This window comes from Apis florea, unplaced genomic scaffold (assembly GCF_048593485.1).
Source record: "Apis florea isolate Af1SG1 unplaced genomic scaffold, ASM4859348v1 contig_2411_pilon, whole genome shotgun sequence".
NCBI classification, from domain to species: domain Eukaryota; kingdom Metazoa; phylum Arthropoda; class Insecta; order Hymenoptera; family Apidae; genus Apis; species Apis florea.
In genome coordinates, this window is record NW_028256580.1 from 819,754 (window position 1) to 832,842 (window position 13,089).

Consider the following 13,089-nt stretch of genomic DNA (forward strand, 5'->3'; position numbering starts at 1 on the left):
CCATATGAGAAAATTATCTGAGATCTTAGCTTCAAAACGAAAGTCCAAAAGTGCAGAAATTTTTAGTGAAAAATGAGTAATTAATTAATTTTCAACATTGGGTTAATTATATTCGAAAATATTAGGAGCTACATAACCAAAAATAGTGGCACGCTTTCTCCGTCCTTCTCGATAAGTGTTGCTTTCCTTTTTTATAGTATACCTCCTTGCACATTCTGCTATGCTAGTAAGAAATTGGAACTTCGGTGATCCAAACACGAGATGGCGCTGATTAAAATTTTTTGATCGGCTATCTAACTTATCGGCAAGATATACGTGTATTCTTTAATTTTCTTTGTTTTATATATCGTATATACACATATTTGAAATTACATCTCTTTGTTAACTTTGTGTAGATGTTTCAGTATAAATGGATTAAAGAAAATTCAATTAAAAGAAAATACCAGATGATTTATCAGTAAGATTGTTTATTAACTTCAATTTAAATGTCATCGTACAGCATACGTCATACATACAACTTATGTCTAAATGATACGCTAACTGAATTAAATAGATCTTGGCTATTGTGAAAAACTCCACCCGTATATGTGTATTTATGTGTATACATATATAACGCCTATATACAATGAAAAATTTTTAGCGGGTGATGAAACAAACACAATATCCTGAGATGTTAACTCGTCAAATATAAAAGGAAAGAGAATTCGAATTTCTTTGAACCTCTCCTCGAACAATAATAGAAGGAGTTAAAGAAATACGTGAAATGATTTACCAGATTTCAAACTTTCAACTATTTTAAACACATTTTCCTCCACAAAATGAAGAAAATGTCTCGTTGAATGCGGATAAGTGAAAAATTAAATATGAAGGATTAGGTCGAACATGACAACAGAAAATGAAGAAGAGGCAAGTTGAAAGAATCAAAATATATCGTAATAATTATTTGGATAATTTGGATTGAAATATAAATATATCGTAAATATTTTTAAACGGAAATTGATTTTAAACGAAAAAACTTGCCTTTCCTTTACATAGTAGATTCTTCGAATCTCGATTACGCGCTAATTCTATGTCTTTCAATAAATAGAAATAAATATCATGATTATCGTAGAGATCTGTTCAAACGATACACTGGTTTGATCCAGATCTGGAATCTCATTCAGTCTACTTCTACATTAAAATGTATACGTTCCCCGCTAGCGTGCACGGCTTCTTCTTTCAGCTCTGTCACGAACTCCTTTCGCACAAATAAGGAATTCAGAAATTCTGGAAGACTTTCAGAAAGTTTCGTATAAATCGCCGCTATTGTGAATCATTAATCAACAAATTACCCTCATACAGTTTCATACAAATTCTAATTAAATTACGGTTTCATTTCGATTATATTTTTCAATTTGAAATTCGAAATTCTAAGAAAATTCGATCGATGAGACTTGGACGGTTCGTCGAACGAGAGGCTCGGGCAGAAGATGGCCATTGTGTGGTTTGGTCTCGGACACGGTTCTCGAACATAAAGCTACTCTTTCGTCGGTCTCCAGTACGATTTAACCTCAAGATGCGATATCCGGTTTAATAACAAATTCCGTAAAATTCCAATATTCTTCTTCGAAATTTCAAACGGAATCCCTCGTCGAATTTGATTTAAACAAGATCGAAAGAATTAAAAGTATCAGGTATTAATCCAGATCCATCTAAATCGTACTTGAACGGACTCGAAACAGATTTTCATACGGCGTTGCAATCCATGAACAAGGTTCTACAATCCTCGCCTGTGCGCCCACGTCGTCCAGCCTCGTACAATGCTTCGAAACCTATTCCGCTTTGTCTTTGGAGAAGATAGCTCGTCGCGTATCTTAAAAAAAAAAGAATTATTTCAATTTTTCAATCGAATGGTGAATCGAATAATTAAGAAAAAAAGTATCGTTTTATAGAGAGGTTATGGTCTTACGATCCAAGTTGACAGAAGATAGATGACGTTCCTTGAGCATCCGCTACGCATTCCGCGCTCGCCTCGCAGAGGGCTCTTTCAGCACATCCACGTTGACCTTCGTCCTCGGCACGACCAACGTTGTTAAACGATTTCACTGATCTCATGTAGCCCTGAAAATAAGAAATAATAAATAAATTTGTTCACAGGTTGAAACAAAAAAGAAGAAAAGAAGAGACATTTCCAAGATTGAGGTTACCTTTAACATGGAAATGGAGGCGACGGCAGCTTCCGAAACCGTGTCCCGTCTTCCCATTGATCTGGCCGTCAAAGAACGATGAGAGAACGATGTCTTCAATGCGTCCAATAGATTGATCACTATGCTGATGAACTGTTTTCGAAAGAAATGATTTAAATAATAAGATAATATCGTGAAATAATGTCGAAAAAAAGAGTAAATAAGGTAAAGAAGCGTCTACACGTGAAAAAGCATGTATATATATGAATATATATACATTTTATTTATTTTTTCGACTCGTCGACGTTTCGTCAAATTCTCGTTTCGTTTCAAATGTTTCAATCTCATAATTTACGCGTGAAATAATAAATCGTTTTTCGTTCTCTTTTAGTCGAAACGTCAATCAGAGAGAAAAAATTGTTCATGTACAATGTACGATCACGTACTAACCTCGGAAGCGTTTTTAGCCATAACAGCAACCTGATCGGGGTCTCTGCCCTGTCCTAGAAACGCGCCCAGCACCGCAGTCAAAATGCCCTAAACAACCGACACCAGCCATGTGCTCTAAGTTGACGTCCTCTGATGATCATTATTTACAAGAAGAAGAGTCGAGTCTGTGTAAACTTTTTTACACCCAAGCGACAGATCTTGTCGAGGAGAGTATTGTTTTTTAATTCTTTTTTTTTTCCTTTTTTCTTTTAATTAATTACACGAAATCACAACAACATACGATCGATTGATTTGATTCGAATTCGTAGCATATATATATATATATTAAATCGAGAGGGAATTATGCGGTTTAGAAAACGTGAAGATCGTTAACGTGATCAGTGTTCCCTTAATTGATTAAGGGGACAGTGGAGCTCGTTAACAGGAGTAACGATTCGCGTCGTACGCCCGCTGTGATTTTTATCTAAAAATAATTTTGTAATAACAAAAGAGAAAGAAAGAGAAAAGGTAAAAACATATGTATATATATATATATATATATATATATATATATAAAGCGACGATATTATTTTACAATACGTGCACGAAACGTCGCGTCTTTTCAACGAAAGAGAGAAAGAAAGAGAGACAAAGTAGCAATTATTCCTTCTCGAAATTCTATTATTGTGTATTTAAGAGAAGGAAGGGACAAACTCTCTGTGTTCCGCGTCATGCTTAGCGATGTATAGTCTACAGCATGTATGCGTTACCAGTTCTAATTAGCTATTCAAATGTACAGCAAATATCGTGTGTTGTGTGTGTATGCGCGCGCGCGCGCGTGTGCGTGTATGTGATGTCTGGATAAATGTTCTACGTAGGGAACGATTCCATGATAGAAAAAGAAAAGAATGAATGGAAATCAGAATAAATGAGCAAATATATACGCTTGATCATCGCTCATATACGTAATATACCATGGAATAATTCAACTGTATTCTACTGTTTGTAGGTTTGACCTGAATAACGCAATACAGTCAGTTCGGCTCATGCTTGCTTTCATTTATTCGACCCGGATCAAGATGAAAGTCTCTCGGAAACTCTTGTCTTGTTCCTGTTGTGCGGGACCCGTTTCGAGTAATCATCAAGATTGCTTTCTAATTCGTGTTTCTTTCTAATTTCGGAAATTCGATTCAGGTTCAGGTTGATCGTATTTATCGATAGAGTAGAGTATTTAATCGTTACCTAAAATATATATATTTGATTCGCAGATAAATCGGTGTTGAAGCGGAAATGACCGTAATTAACAAGGTGTTGGATACCACAATGTGTGTGTATGTGTGTGTGTGTGTGTGGGATACCGCACATACCTGCATGGGGCTGCTTTGGTTATCAACCTTGTCGATACCGTCCACGGACTGTTGAGGACCTCCCAAAAGTGCGGTGAGCACCCTCAGCCCCACCGATAGCAAATTTGCCCAGGGGCTTGCGGGTGCCCCGTCGTCGATCTCGTTCTTGCTCGGACCTGTCACTCCGCCCGTTTGACCCAGGATCATCTGCATCAGCATGCTCAACATGTTCGACCACGAGAACCCGGTACTGCTACCTTCCTGGATGGAACAGAATATTCAATCAAGAATTTGATTGATGAAAATTTTAAGGAGATAGGAAGGAGTGAATTAATTAATTAATACTGTAGAAATTGAATGTAACGATAATTTACTTGAATCTGATTGGTACTAATGTCGTCTAGGTCATCGAGGGCCACCTTTTTCATTGCGTTTGGCTTTTCTGCGAATTTCCTCTCGTCTCTGACCTGCTGTTGGAACTGTTGCGGATACTGAGTGTGCTGTGGCAGCGTGGCTGCTTGTCCAAGAACAAGCGCCATCAAGCATAGCGACATGCATTGGCTGTAATTCATTCTGGAAAAAAAGGAAAGGAGAGAAATTGAAAGAGTTGTTAATTAAGTCGGTTAGTAAGGATCAAAAAATTAATGAATCGAGAAAGAAAGGGGATGACACAACTTTGAATGATTCAAAAAAAAAAGAGAAAGTGATATGGAATGAAGATTCCAAATCCACTGTTTCGAAACACGGATATATCACAACTTCCATATTTGATCTTTTCTATTAATTTATTTTCTTTCTTTTGAACAACTATGATTTAATTTGAGTATCAGATCGGTCGCAAATACAAGTCAAGATTGAAATTTTAAAAAAATCGAAGTGTATCTACGAAAATTATGTTAATTTAATATCCCATAATGGCCGAGTGCATGCGCAATCTCGAATGTACAATATTTTTTTCCATTATTTTTCCATAAAGAAAAAAAGAAGAAGGAGAGAAAGAGAAGATCAATCTTCACCGAAAAGATTTGGTATTGGTAATCTTGATCCGAGTGGAGGAGCGATAAAGAAAAAAAGGAGTGTGTAATGCGTGTATAAGCAAAGAAAGAACGTCGAGCGGCAAGAAAGTGTGTCAGAGCGGTTAAGGTCATCCTGGTAGCACCAGGTAGCCCACTTCTCGATCGAAGCTACCGGTTTGTTGAACTCGAGGGATACCGTTATCTGAAAACGCGGTCGCGACCTACTGTCGTGTTCAATCTCTTAGACTGCAGTCACCGACCTCCTAAACGAAAGACAAACAAATAATATGAGAGAGGAAAAGGAAAAAGAAAAACGAAAGAAAAAAAAAAAAGAAAAAGAAAGAAAGAAGAAATGATCGTGAAAATTTAATCCAAGTTAAAGTTATTTTATTTAAGATATAATAAAATTTTGGACGGATAAAAGCAAATGGAATTTTTTTTGATAAATGTTCGAAAGAATTGAAGAAAAGGGTAGAGGAGAATAATTGTAAGAATAATTGATACGTTTTAAATTTATACAAGTTTGTTATTTATAAAAAAAAAAGAATTTAAAAGAAATTGTCGTTTAATTTACATTAGATTTTTTATTAATAAGAGAGAAATTGTATAACAAATAAAATAAAAAAATATTTTGAAAGTTTAAAAATAAATAGAAAAAGTGTTGAAGAAAATACGCCTTTCGAAAACGGTACTTTTCCGGCGTTGCCGGAAAGATCACCAACTAATTCTAACTGTAGGCAACACCTGTAAAAAAGTACTTTTATCTTAAAAATCTGTTTTTTCGCTCGATAATTTTTCAATCTTATTCCAAATCAATTTCTAATTTTATTCTTTTCGTATAAAAGTCCTTTATTACTATTAAAAAATAATATCTAAAATCATGTTTAAAATTTTTGTAATTCTACAAACAATTGACTTCCATTTTTGAAAATATACCTTTCTAGTTTCAAATGACACAAGTACGAAAGTAAAAGCATCTATTCAAATTTGAATCGCAAAAAAAAAAAAAAGTGATCGTTCGAAATGAAAAATTAATGCTCGTTTTCTCGATCACGAAAGAATTTTGAGAATTCGAACGTGAGTAATCGAGGATCGATTAAATCGATGTTATTTATTTAAACGTACTACTGTACTGTACTCACTTCGTTACTTCCAAGTGGACTCCCTTGACACTGACTCTCAGTTCTGAAGATGAAATTCCGTGCGAAGTGTTCTATATAGCTTGCGTACTCACGTGGGGATGAGTTGCACGGCCAATGACCACATACCTTTGGCACTATTTTCAATGGAACGGACCAATCCTCTGCTACTTTATTCGTTGTCGATCACGAAGGTCTACTTTTCGAATATTCTTCGAGCAGATTTTACGGTTCCGACATTCCATGTGCCTTTTATTTCATAAACGAATTCTCTCGTATAAAACAATCTTTCAATTGAACGAATAATTGCAAAATTTTTCATTTTTCTTTCATTATTTTCATTATAAAATTTGTTATCTCTCTTATGAACTTGAAAATAGAATTTCCCATTCATTATAATTTAAATATATTGGACTTTAATTTAAATTAATTAAAGAAATTGAAAGATATTTCGTTTAACTTCTTTTAACTATAAGGAATTTATAAGAAATTTATAACTGTTCAGAATCAAGCATATGATGATTGTTTTGGAATATAATTTTTTCATAAAATTTATTTGGAAAAAATAAATTTCTTAAATATGTTAAGATCTTTAACTATTTATAATAATTTCAAGAATTTTTTCTTTTAATTTACACAAAGATCCTTTTTTTATTCTTTGTTTCTTTTTTCCAGGAATTTCTTCAATTATATCAAAAACAATTAATCATAATAGGGATTAATTATAGATAGAAAGATATCTAAAAAAGAAAGGAGAAATATTTATGAATTAAATTAATTATTCGAAAGATTAATTTAAATGTATTTCTAAATTTTGTTTAAAAAAGAATAAAAGTCGCTATGAATAAAATATTTCATATTGATAATCCCTTAATCGCTATCCTGAATAAATTAAATCAAAAAAATGATAGTGCATCGATGAAGTTGGCCCAAGCCATTCACTCGTCCACGACCAGAGGCTTTCCTTTTCTTCTTGAAGGCCCATTTCACGTTGCGTGCACCCTGGACTAGGCGGTCACGATTCATCATAACTGTTTCAGTAGCGGGATGCTGGAGTCATATCTTCTTATTAGGAGCATCTTGCTAATCATCGTATATAGAAACGATGACCTGTACTTTACGAGAAATATAAATCAAACGGTCAGCAAATATGTAATATAATATATTTTTCTCTATCATCTCTATTATCTCTATCTCTATCTAACTGAAATATCTTCAATGATATTTAAAAATTCTTTAATTTGATCTTAACATAATTGATATTATTAATAAACGCTCTCTAAAATATAAATTATTAATTTATTTCAAGATCATTAATAATATTTCGTTAGATATTTTTCCGCACTCATGTCACAGATATTAATGTAACGGGACTAACGAACGACCTTCAATAAGGTGAACTAATTTTGCTGAATCTATTGTAAGTATCAATACTTTACTTTCTTCTTTTTTCTATAATTCATAAAAATATAAAATTAGAGATACCATTCATTCTTAATTTATTACATCTAATTTATTATACATATAATTTCTATAATATTAATCTAGATAATTGTTAGCATATATCTATAAATAAATATATGCATCTTTAGCATTTTATAATTACATTGTCTTATTTTTATTTTTATCATTTTTTCCTCCAAATATTTTTTAATTATCTTTTCTTTTCCCCTTTTTATATGCTTATCTATTCAATATTATTAAATAATTTATCGATAAAATAAATTCTATCGATGAAGATACATTTAAAATGCATATATTATGATAATCAAAATAAAAATAGATTTTTTCAATAAAATGAAACCTTTAAAAAGAATCCAATGTTTTTAGTAACGGGAACTATTTAAAGATTCGTTAGCGACTTTTAGATTCAAAAGAACGGGAATTCATAACACATACATGCTTTGGTTTGGTATAGACATTTTTTATATTTGTAAAGTCAGTTTTGTTTGTCTCTCTTTATTTCTTTGAAATACCATATCCTGTGCTTTAGCGATATCATGTTCGTTCCTGCCGAATGAATTTTAAAAAATTATTAGTGTTCCGGCATCTATAATAAAACTGAAAAGAATAAGAAATCCAGTCCGCTATTAGACCTTTACCACTGACACAGAAATGCAATGGTATAACAACGAGCGAGAACCAATCATTTCTGTTCATTTTCTTACCTTATTTTCTTCATAACTGTTTACTTCGTCGCAACTATAATTATTTTATAATAAATTTAATTAAACTTTATTAAAAATTATAATAATATATTTTTTAATATTTTTTTATATTATTTTGACAAGTAAATTATTTAATAAATTAAACAATATTCGGTATTAAGTTCAATATACTTTTTATTTAAATTCTATTTATTTGATATTCATACATTTGGTATTCAGTTTTGATATTCATTTACTATTTCTCAAAATCAATTTTTTCCACGAATAATCTTCACATTTTGAATAAAAATAATTAAGAAGAAAATCAACAATTACTTATAAATAACTACAGTTATTCATAACTGACATACAAACTATCGAGATGGCGGGATAACTGATTATTATATTCATTTTATAATTTATATATTGCCTCTTATTTTGTAATAAATTATGTAATAAATATATTAATAAATCATTAATTTGAATTTATTAATTTTGATCAAAAATAATTTAATAATTTCGTATTTGAAATAAAAGAATATTATTTAATTTTTTATAAAATATTTCTTTACATTTGTTAACCAATTAAGTTCAAACAAATTGTAAGAATGCATGCCATTGGATATATAAAACATTGATGATCGGCAATACGATCCTAACCTTATAGTTCATGACAGGCAATTTTCGGTGTATTTGATCGTGTTGTAAGCCCAAGCGGTAGTAAAAAAATAGTTATTTATTAAAATGGAATGTTTAATTGGTATTCAATTTAAAGACTTTGTGTTAGTTGCGGCTGATATGACTACAGCTCAATCTATTATGGTTATGAAAAACGGTAAAGAATTATATATGCTTGATTATAACCTCAGTGTAATTTGTTTACTTCATTATTATTTCATTTTATTCTATAATTATTGTTTCAATATTAAACTTATCTATGTATATAATTTAGAATAATGTATTTTATTTATTTATTTTTTTATTTATATATATAAATAAAATAATTTTTTATGCAATAAATGCAAGTCATCTAAGTTACTGATTATATTATTTCAGATGAAGAAAAGATTCATAAAATGTCTGATAAACTTATTATGGCAGTATCAGGAGAATCTGGAGACACTACACAATTTTCAGAATACATAGGGAAGAATATACAACTTTATAAAATGAGAAATGGTTATGAATTATCTCCAAAAGCAGCTGCATTATTTACTAGAAGAAATTTGGCAGATTATCTTAGAAGTAGAACACCATATTTTGTAAATTTATTAATGGCCGGTTATGATGATAATACTGGACCAGAATTATATTTCATTGATTATTTAGCATCATGTGTTAAGGTGCCTTATGCATCACATGGTTATGGAGGCTTCTTCTCTCTTTCTATTTTGGATAGATATCATAAATATGGTAATAAAATAAATATAGAAATCAAATTTTCATTGATATTTATTTGAACATATATATTATTATAAATTCTTTATCAAAAATCTGTTACTAGTGTTATTTTGTATTATAGATTCAACAGAAGAAGAAGCATATACACTAATGAAACGATGTGTTAGAGAAATACATAAGAGATTGATAGTTAATCTTCCAAACTTCAAGGTACAAAAAGTATCTAAGGAAGGTATAAAAGAATTGGAACCTATCACAGCAAAAAATTTGGCAATAGAAGACACTGATAAAGCATAAAGTATCTATTTTTATTTACATTATTTGTAATATTATCCATACAAGAAATAAAGATATTAAAATATCTTATACTTATTCTTTGAATAGAAATCTATAAATAATTATTTTAAAAAAATGGATATATAAATGAAAAGAATTTTATTATATTTTCAAAAAATGTTAACAAATTTTTCTAACTATATATTCTACAAAATTTATTTTTCATAAATTTTATAAATTAAAACAATTAGAGATTATAAAAAAATTGTATATATCTGATAAAATTACAAGTTCATAAAATAATGATAAATTCAAAGAATTATGTGTAATTGTAATTTTAAATATTTTGTAGTTTTAAAAAAATAGATAAAGATTTTTTATAAATAGATAGAGATTATAAATCAATTTGGCTATAAGTCTAATTTCTATGATAACATAAAAATTTTATTTTATATAAGGATAAAAAATTTCAATCTAATTTTTTGTTTTATAATTAGAAAAAATGAAAAATTTTCAATGAAAATTAATTTATACTTATGATATGTATATTAATGTAAATTCTTATTTACTCAAAATTTTTCTTATAAAAAACAATTTAATTAAAAAAGAATATTTATTTCCGTCCTTAGATAACTGCTCTATATAAATTATTAATCTTTTCATATGTATTAATTCATTCATGAAAAGCAATACAAAAATGAAATCAGTTATAAATCATTAATTCAATTGAATTTAAATATATGCATACTAATTATATTAATAATAATCAAATGATTATTCCATAGTGTGCATGTAAAACAATTACATATTGACACTTTTAAATTTCATGATTGTACAGCTTGAGCATAAGACAAACTATCTCTTTTTTTTTCTTTTTTTTTTTTTTTTCTTTTTTTTTTCCTATATAAGATAAATTTAGAACAATAACAGCATAATAGAAATGCTGAAAATTTTATTACACTGATCATTACTTAAATATTATGTATCTTTTTTCATTTCTACTTGTGTTTGAGCCGATTTTTCCGTTTGTATCGCATTAATTGGATGATCTTCATAACTGAAAAAGATGTATGATTTACAACCTAACGTTTTAAAATAATTTTAAATATGAAAAATATAAATGAAATATTTATTAATACGTACGAAAATAATGCCTTCAAGTCGCCCTTGACTAATGCTAGAAGCAAAGGAGTACCTAAACAAGCAGGTACCAGGTATAATAGAGCTGGTTGTGCGTGATTAAATAAATGCATAATGAGCATTGTAGCTAACAGTCCCATGAAATATGCAAAAAATGTCGAATAAAAATAGACATTTGTTTTTCTACTCAAACTATTATCAAATCGCAATAAAAGAGCAATGAAAATTCCTGGCAAAACGATATCACCTAAACCCAGCATGGCAAAATTGCTAGCTGTAAGTCCTTTCTCCAATATATCTTGAGGAAACACTAACTTAATAGGTACTTCAAATGATCTCGCGACTGTTACCATTACATCTGTACCAAATACCCAAAATGCATCATAGAACAAGAGTCCACAAAGCAAAATACATCCTGTTACAAAATTGTTCACATGTAACAATTCTACACCATTAATCGCAAATGCAATTCCAAATAAATTATTGGCAATCCAATGCTGTAAAATTAAAATAATAGAAAAATTGTTTCAAAGTACACTTCTATTTAAAAAAATTAATATTTTTTAATCTTATTACCTTTTTTAGAAAATACCAAGTTCCAATAAGGGAACAACATATTAGACAAACAATATCATGAAGATTAAATTTATAATTGATAATATGTTCTGCCTTGTCATCTTCACCCCTAGTGAATAATATGTGATAATGAGTTTTTGGAATTGCAGCAGGTACTAATGATGAAATTAAAGGGCTGCAATTATAATTATAATATGTAATTCCAAGACCATTTGAGAAATATAATATTATTAGATCTGAAATTATACCTGGTAAGATGACACAAAGATAAGATTCCTAAGAAAAAAAAATATGCAGCTAAAATTTGATTAATTAACTCTTTGTCAAATATCTGAAAATAATAAAAATGCCTTTAAATTGGATTAAATAAATTTTTTATATAAATATTATTTATTCATCTCTTCTTACCTTATATAATACATACAGTCCAACTAATGTAATACTGGAAATAAAAGGAAATATTGCTGCTTCTTTGCGAGACATTGTATCTGGCTGTTCTCCGCTTTTTTTACATTGTTGCTATTAAACATAAAAAATATTATTTAATATTTTAAATAAATATATAAGTGAATATTACATAAAATAGAATTTTTTTTTTAATAAAATTTAAAAAATTTAGAAACAAATTTCCAAATTTAATTAATAAGTAGACATTTTATAATGTATACATTCACAAGAAATTCATTATCACTTTTTAAATTTATTAAATATCGTATTAATTAAGAATCAAAAATATTATCGTATTAATTAAGAATCAAAAATGTAGTAAAGATTATTATTATAATATCATTAATTTGAAAATTAATTTAATAATTTTTTAAAGATTAGATAAATTTCTTCGACATACGCGTGTAAAACATATGTCAAACGCGTGGCTAACCTGCTGCTCCTTATGGTGTTTAACACTTTGGTAACTACCAAAGAAGATAGGTAAAATAGCCATAATTATCAAACTTCCATAAGCAAGTGCCATTCCCTCAGATGTCGAAGATATTCTTCCCGTAATCGCTTCATTATTTTCACTCGCTTCAGCAGCAATTTCATTTACCTCGCTTGCCATCTTGCACTTATTAATTGGACCGTGTGTAGTCAGTTAGTCAGTTGTGTGTAGTCACACAAATGACACGACTTCAAAAAGTAATCTTTGAAAAAATAATATGAAGATAGATAAACGTACGTTATATTATAGGACTATTAAACTATTAAACAAATAAAAATTTTATTTATACATTACAAATTTTTGTTATCAATTAATTATTTTGTTAATAATAATTTAGTAAAATATCTTTTTTTTTGTAATATATTTATTTTGAATTTAAGTAATTATCATTCCACTAATAATTTTTATAGTTTTTTATCTTAATTTTTTAACATAAATATGCAATTTATTATATATTTAATTTAATATGATTAAAAAAATTAAAAAATACAAATATTTTAATTTATTATTAACA

At 29.2% G+C, this 13,089-nt stretch overlaps 3 protein-coding genes and 2 long non-coding RNA genes across 10 annotated transcripts; 2 read left to right on the forward strand and 3 right to left on the reverse strand.

Moving 5' to 3' along the window:
- Positions 1–450: 450 nt before the first annotated feature.
- Positions 451–6,261, reverse strand: LOC100863284 (uncharacterized). Of its 6 annotated transcripts, none has more exons than XM_086905426.1 (8): positions 6,099–6,149; positions 5,182–5,219; positions 4,315–4,513; positions 3,962–4,201; positions 2,616–2,702; positions 2,187–2,318; positions 1,949–2,100; positions 451–1,852 (listed from the first exon to the last, which is right to left on the reverse strand). In XM_086905426.1, exons 3-8 carry the CDS (start codon positions 4,510–4,512, stop codon positions 1,726–1,728), a joined length of 936 nt encoding a protein of 311 aa, XP_086761552.1. In that variant the 5' UTR covers position 4,513; positions 5,182–5,219; positions 6,099–6,149; the 3' UTR covers positions 451–1,725. The 6 variants fall into 6 exon arrangements, with proteins under 6 accessions (XP_086761552.1, XP_086761553.1, XP_003691939.1 ...); XM_086905427.1 differs by having other exon boundaries at positions 5,153–5,219; XM_003691891.4 differs by lacking the exon at positions 5,182–5,219 and having other exon boundaries at positions 6,099–6,237.
- LOC116414022 (uncharacterized) lies at positions 2,995–5,614 on the forward strand. Its single transcript, XR_004224460.2, has 3 exons — positions 2,995–3,122; positions 3,604–3,788; positions 3,863–5,614. It is a non-coding gene; the product is annotated as an uncharacterized LOC116414022 (long non-coding RNA).
- A 1,309-nt stretch (positions 6,262–7,570) lies between the features above and the next one.
- On the reverse strand, positions 7,571–8,638 carry LOC147657992 (uncharacterized). The gene is made up of 2 exons (XR_015291354.1): positions 8,264–8,638; positions 7,571–8,105 (listed from the first exon to the last, which is right to left on the reverse strand). It is a non-coding gene; the product is annotated as an uncharacterized LOC147657992 (long non-coding RNA).
- LOC100863758 (proteasome subunit beta type-2) lies at positions 8,255–10,009 on the forward strand. The gene is made up of 3 exons (XM_003691895.4): positions 8,255–9,077; positions 9,299–9,655; positions 9,765–10,009. Exons 1-3 carry the CDS (start codon positions 8,987–8,989, stop codon positions 9,938–9,940), a joined length of 624 nt encoding a protein of 207 aa, XP_003691943.1. The 5' UTR covers positions 8,255–8,986; the 3' UTR covers positions 9,941–10,009.
- On the reverse strand, positions 9,677–12,794 carry LOC100863397 (signal peptide peptidase). The gene is made up of 6 exons (XM_012483828.3): positions 12,516–12,794; positions 12,044–12,154; positions 11,884–11,966; positions 11,636–11,810; positions 11,063–11,556; positions 9,677–10,976 (listed from the first exon to the last, which is right to left on the reverse strand). Exons 1-6 carry the CDS (start codon positions 12,693–12,695, stop codon positions 10,898–10,900), a joined length of 1,122 nt encoding a protein of 373 aa, XP_012339282.1. The 5' UTR covers positions 12,696–12,794; the 3' UTR covers positions 9,677–10,897.
- Between the last annotated feature and the right edge of the window lie 295 nt (positions 12,795–13,089).

Coding starts and splice junctions, on each gene's coding strand:
- LOC100863284 (XM_003691891.4), bottom strand. CDS start 4,512: ATGAATTACAGCCAATGCATGTCGCTATGCTTGATGGCGCTTGTTCTT. Junction 2,101..2,186: donor CCTCCATTTCCATGTTAAAG/GTAACCTCAATC, acceptor TCTTATTTTCAG/GGCTACATGAGATCAGTGAA. Junction 1,853..1,948: donor ATCTTCTGTCAACTTGGATC/GTAAGACCATAA, acceptor TTTTTTTTTAAG/ATACGCGACGAGCTATCTTC.
- LOC100863758 (XM_003691895.4), top strand. CDS start 8,987: ATGGAATGTTTAATTGGTATTCAATTTAAAGACTTTGTGTTAGTTGCG. Junction 9,078..9,298: donor TATTATGGTTATGAAAAACG/GTAAAGAATTAT, acceptor ATATTATTTCAG/ATGAAGAAAAGATTCATAAA. Junction 9,656..9,764: donor GGATAGATATCATAAATATG/GTAATAAAATAA, acceptor TTTGTATTATAG/ATTCAACAGAAGAAGAAGCA.
- LOC100863397 (XM_012483828.3), bottom strand. CDS start 12,695: ATGGCAAGCGAGGTAAATGAAATTGCTGCTGAAGCGAGTGAAAATAAT. Junction 12,155..12,515: donor AACACCATAAGGAGCAGCAG/GTTAGCCACGCG, acceptor TATGTTTAATAG/CAACAATGTAAAAAAAGCGG. Junction 11,811..11,883: donor TCTTTGTGTCATCTTACCAG/GTATAATTTCAG, acceptor TTATAATTGCAG/CCCTTTAATTTCATCATTAG.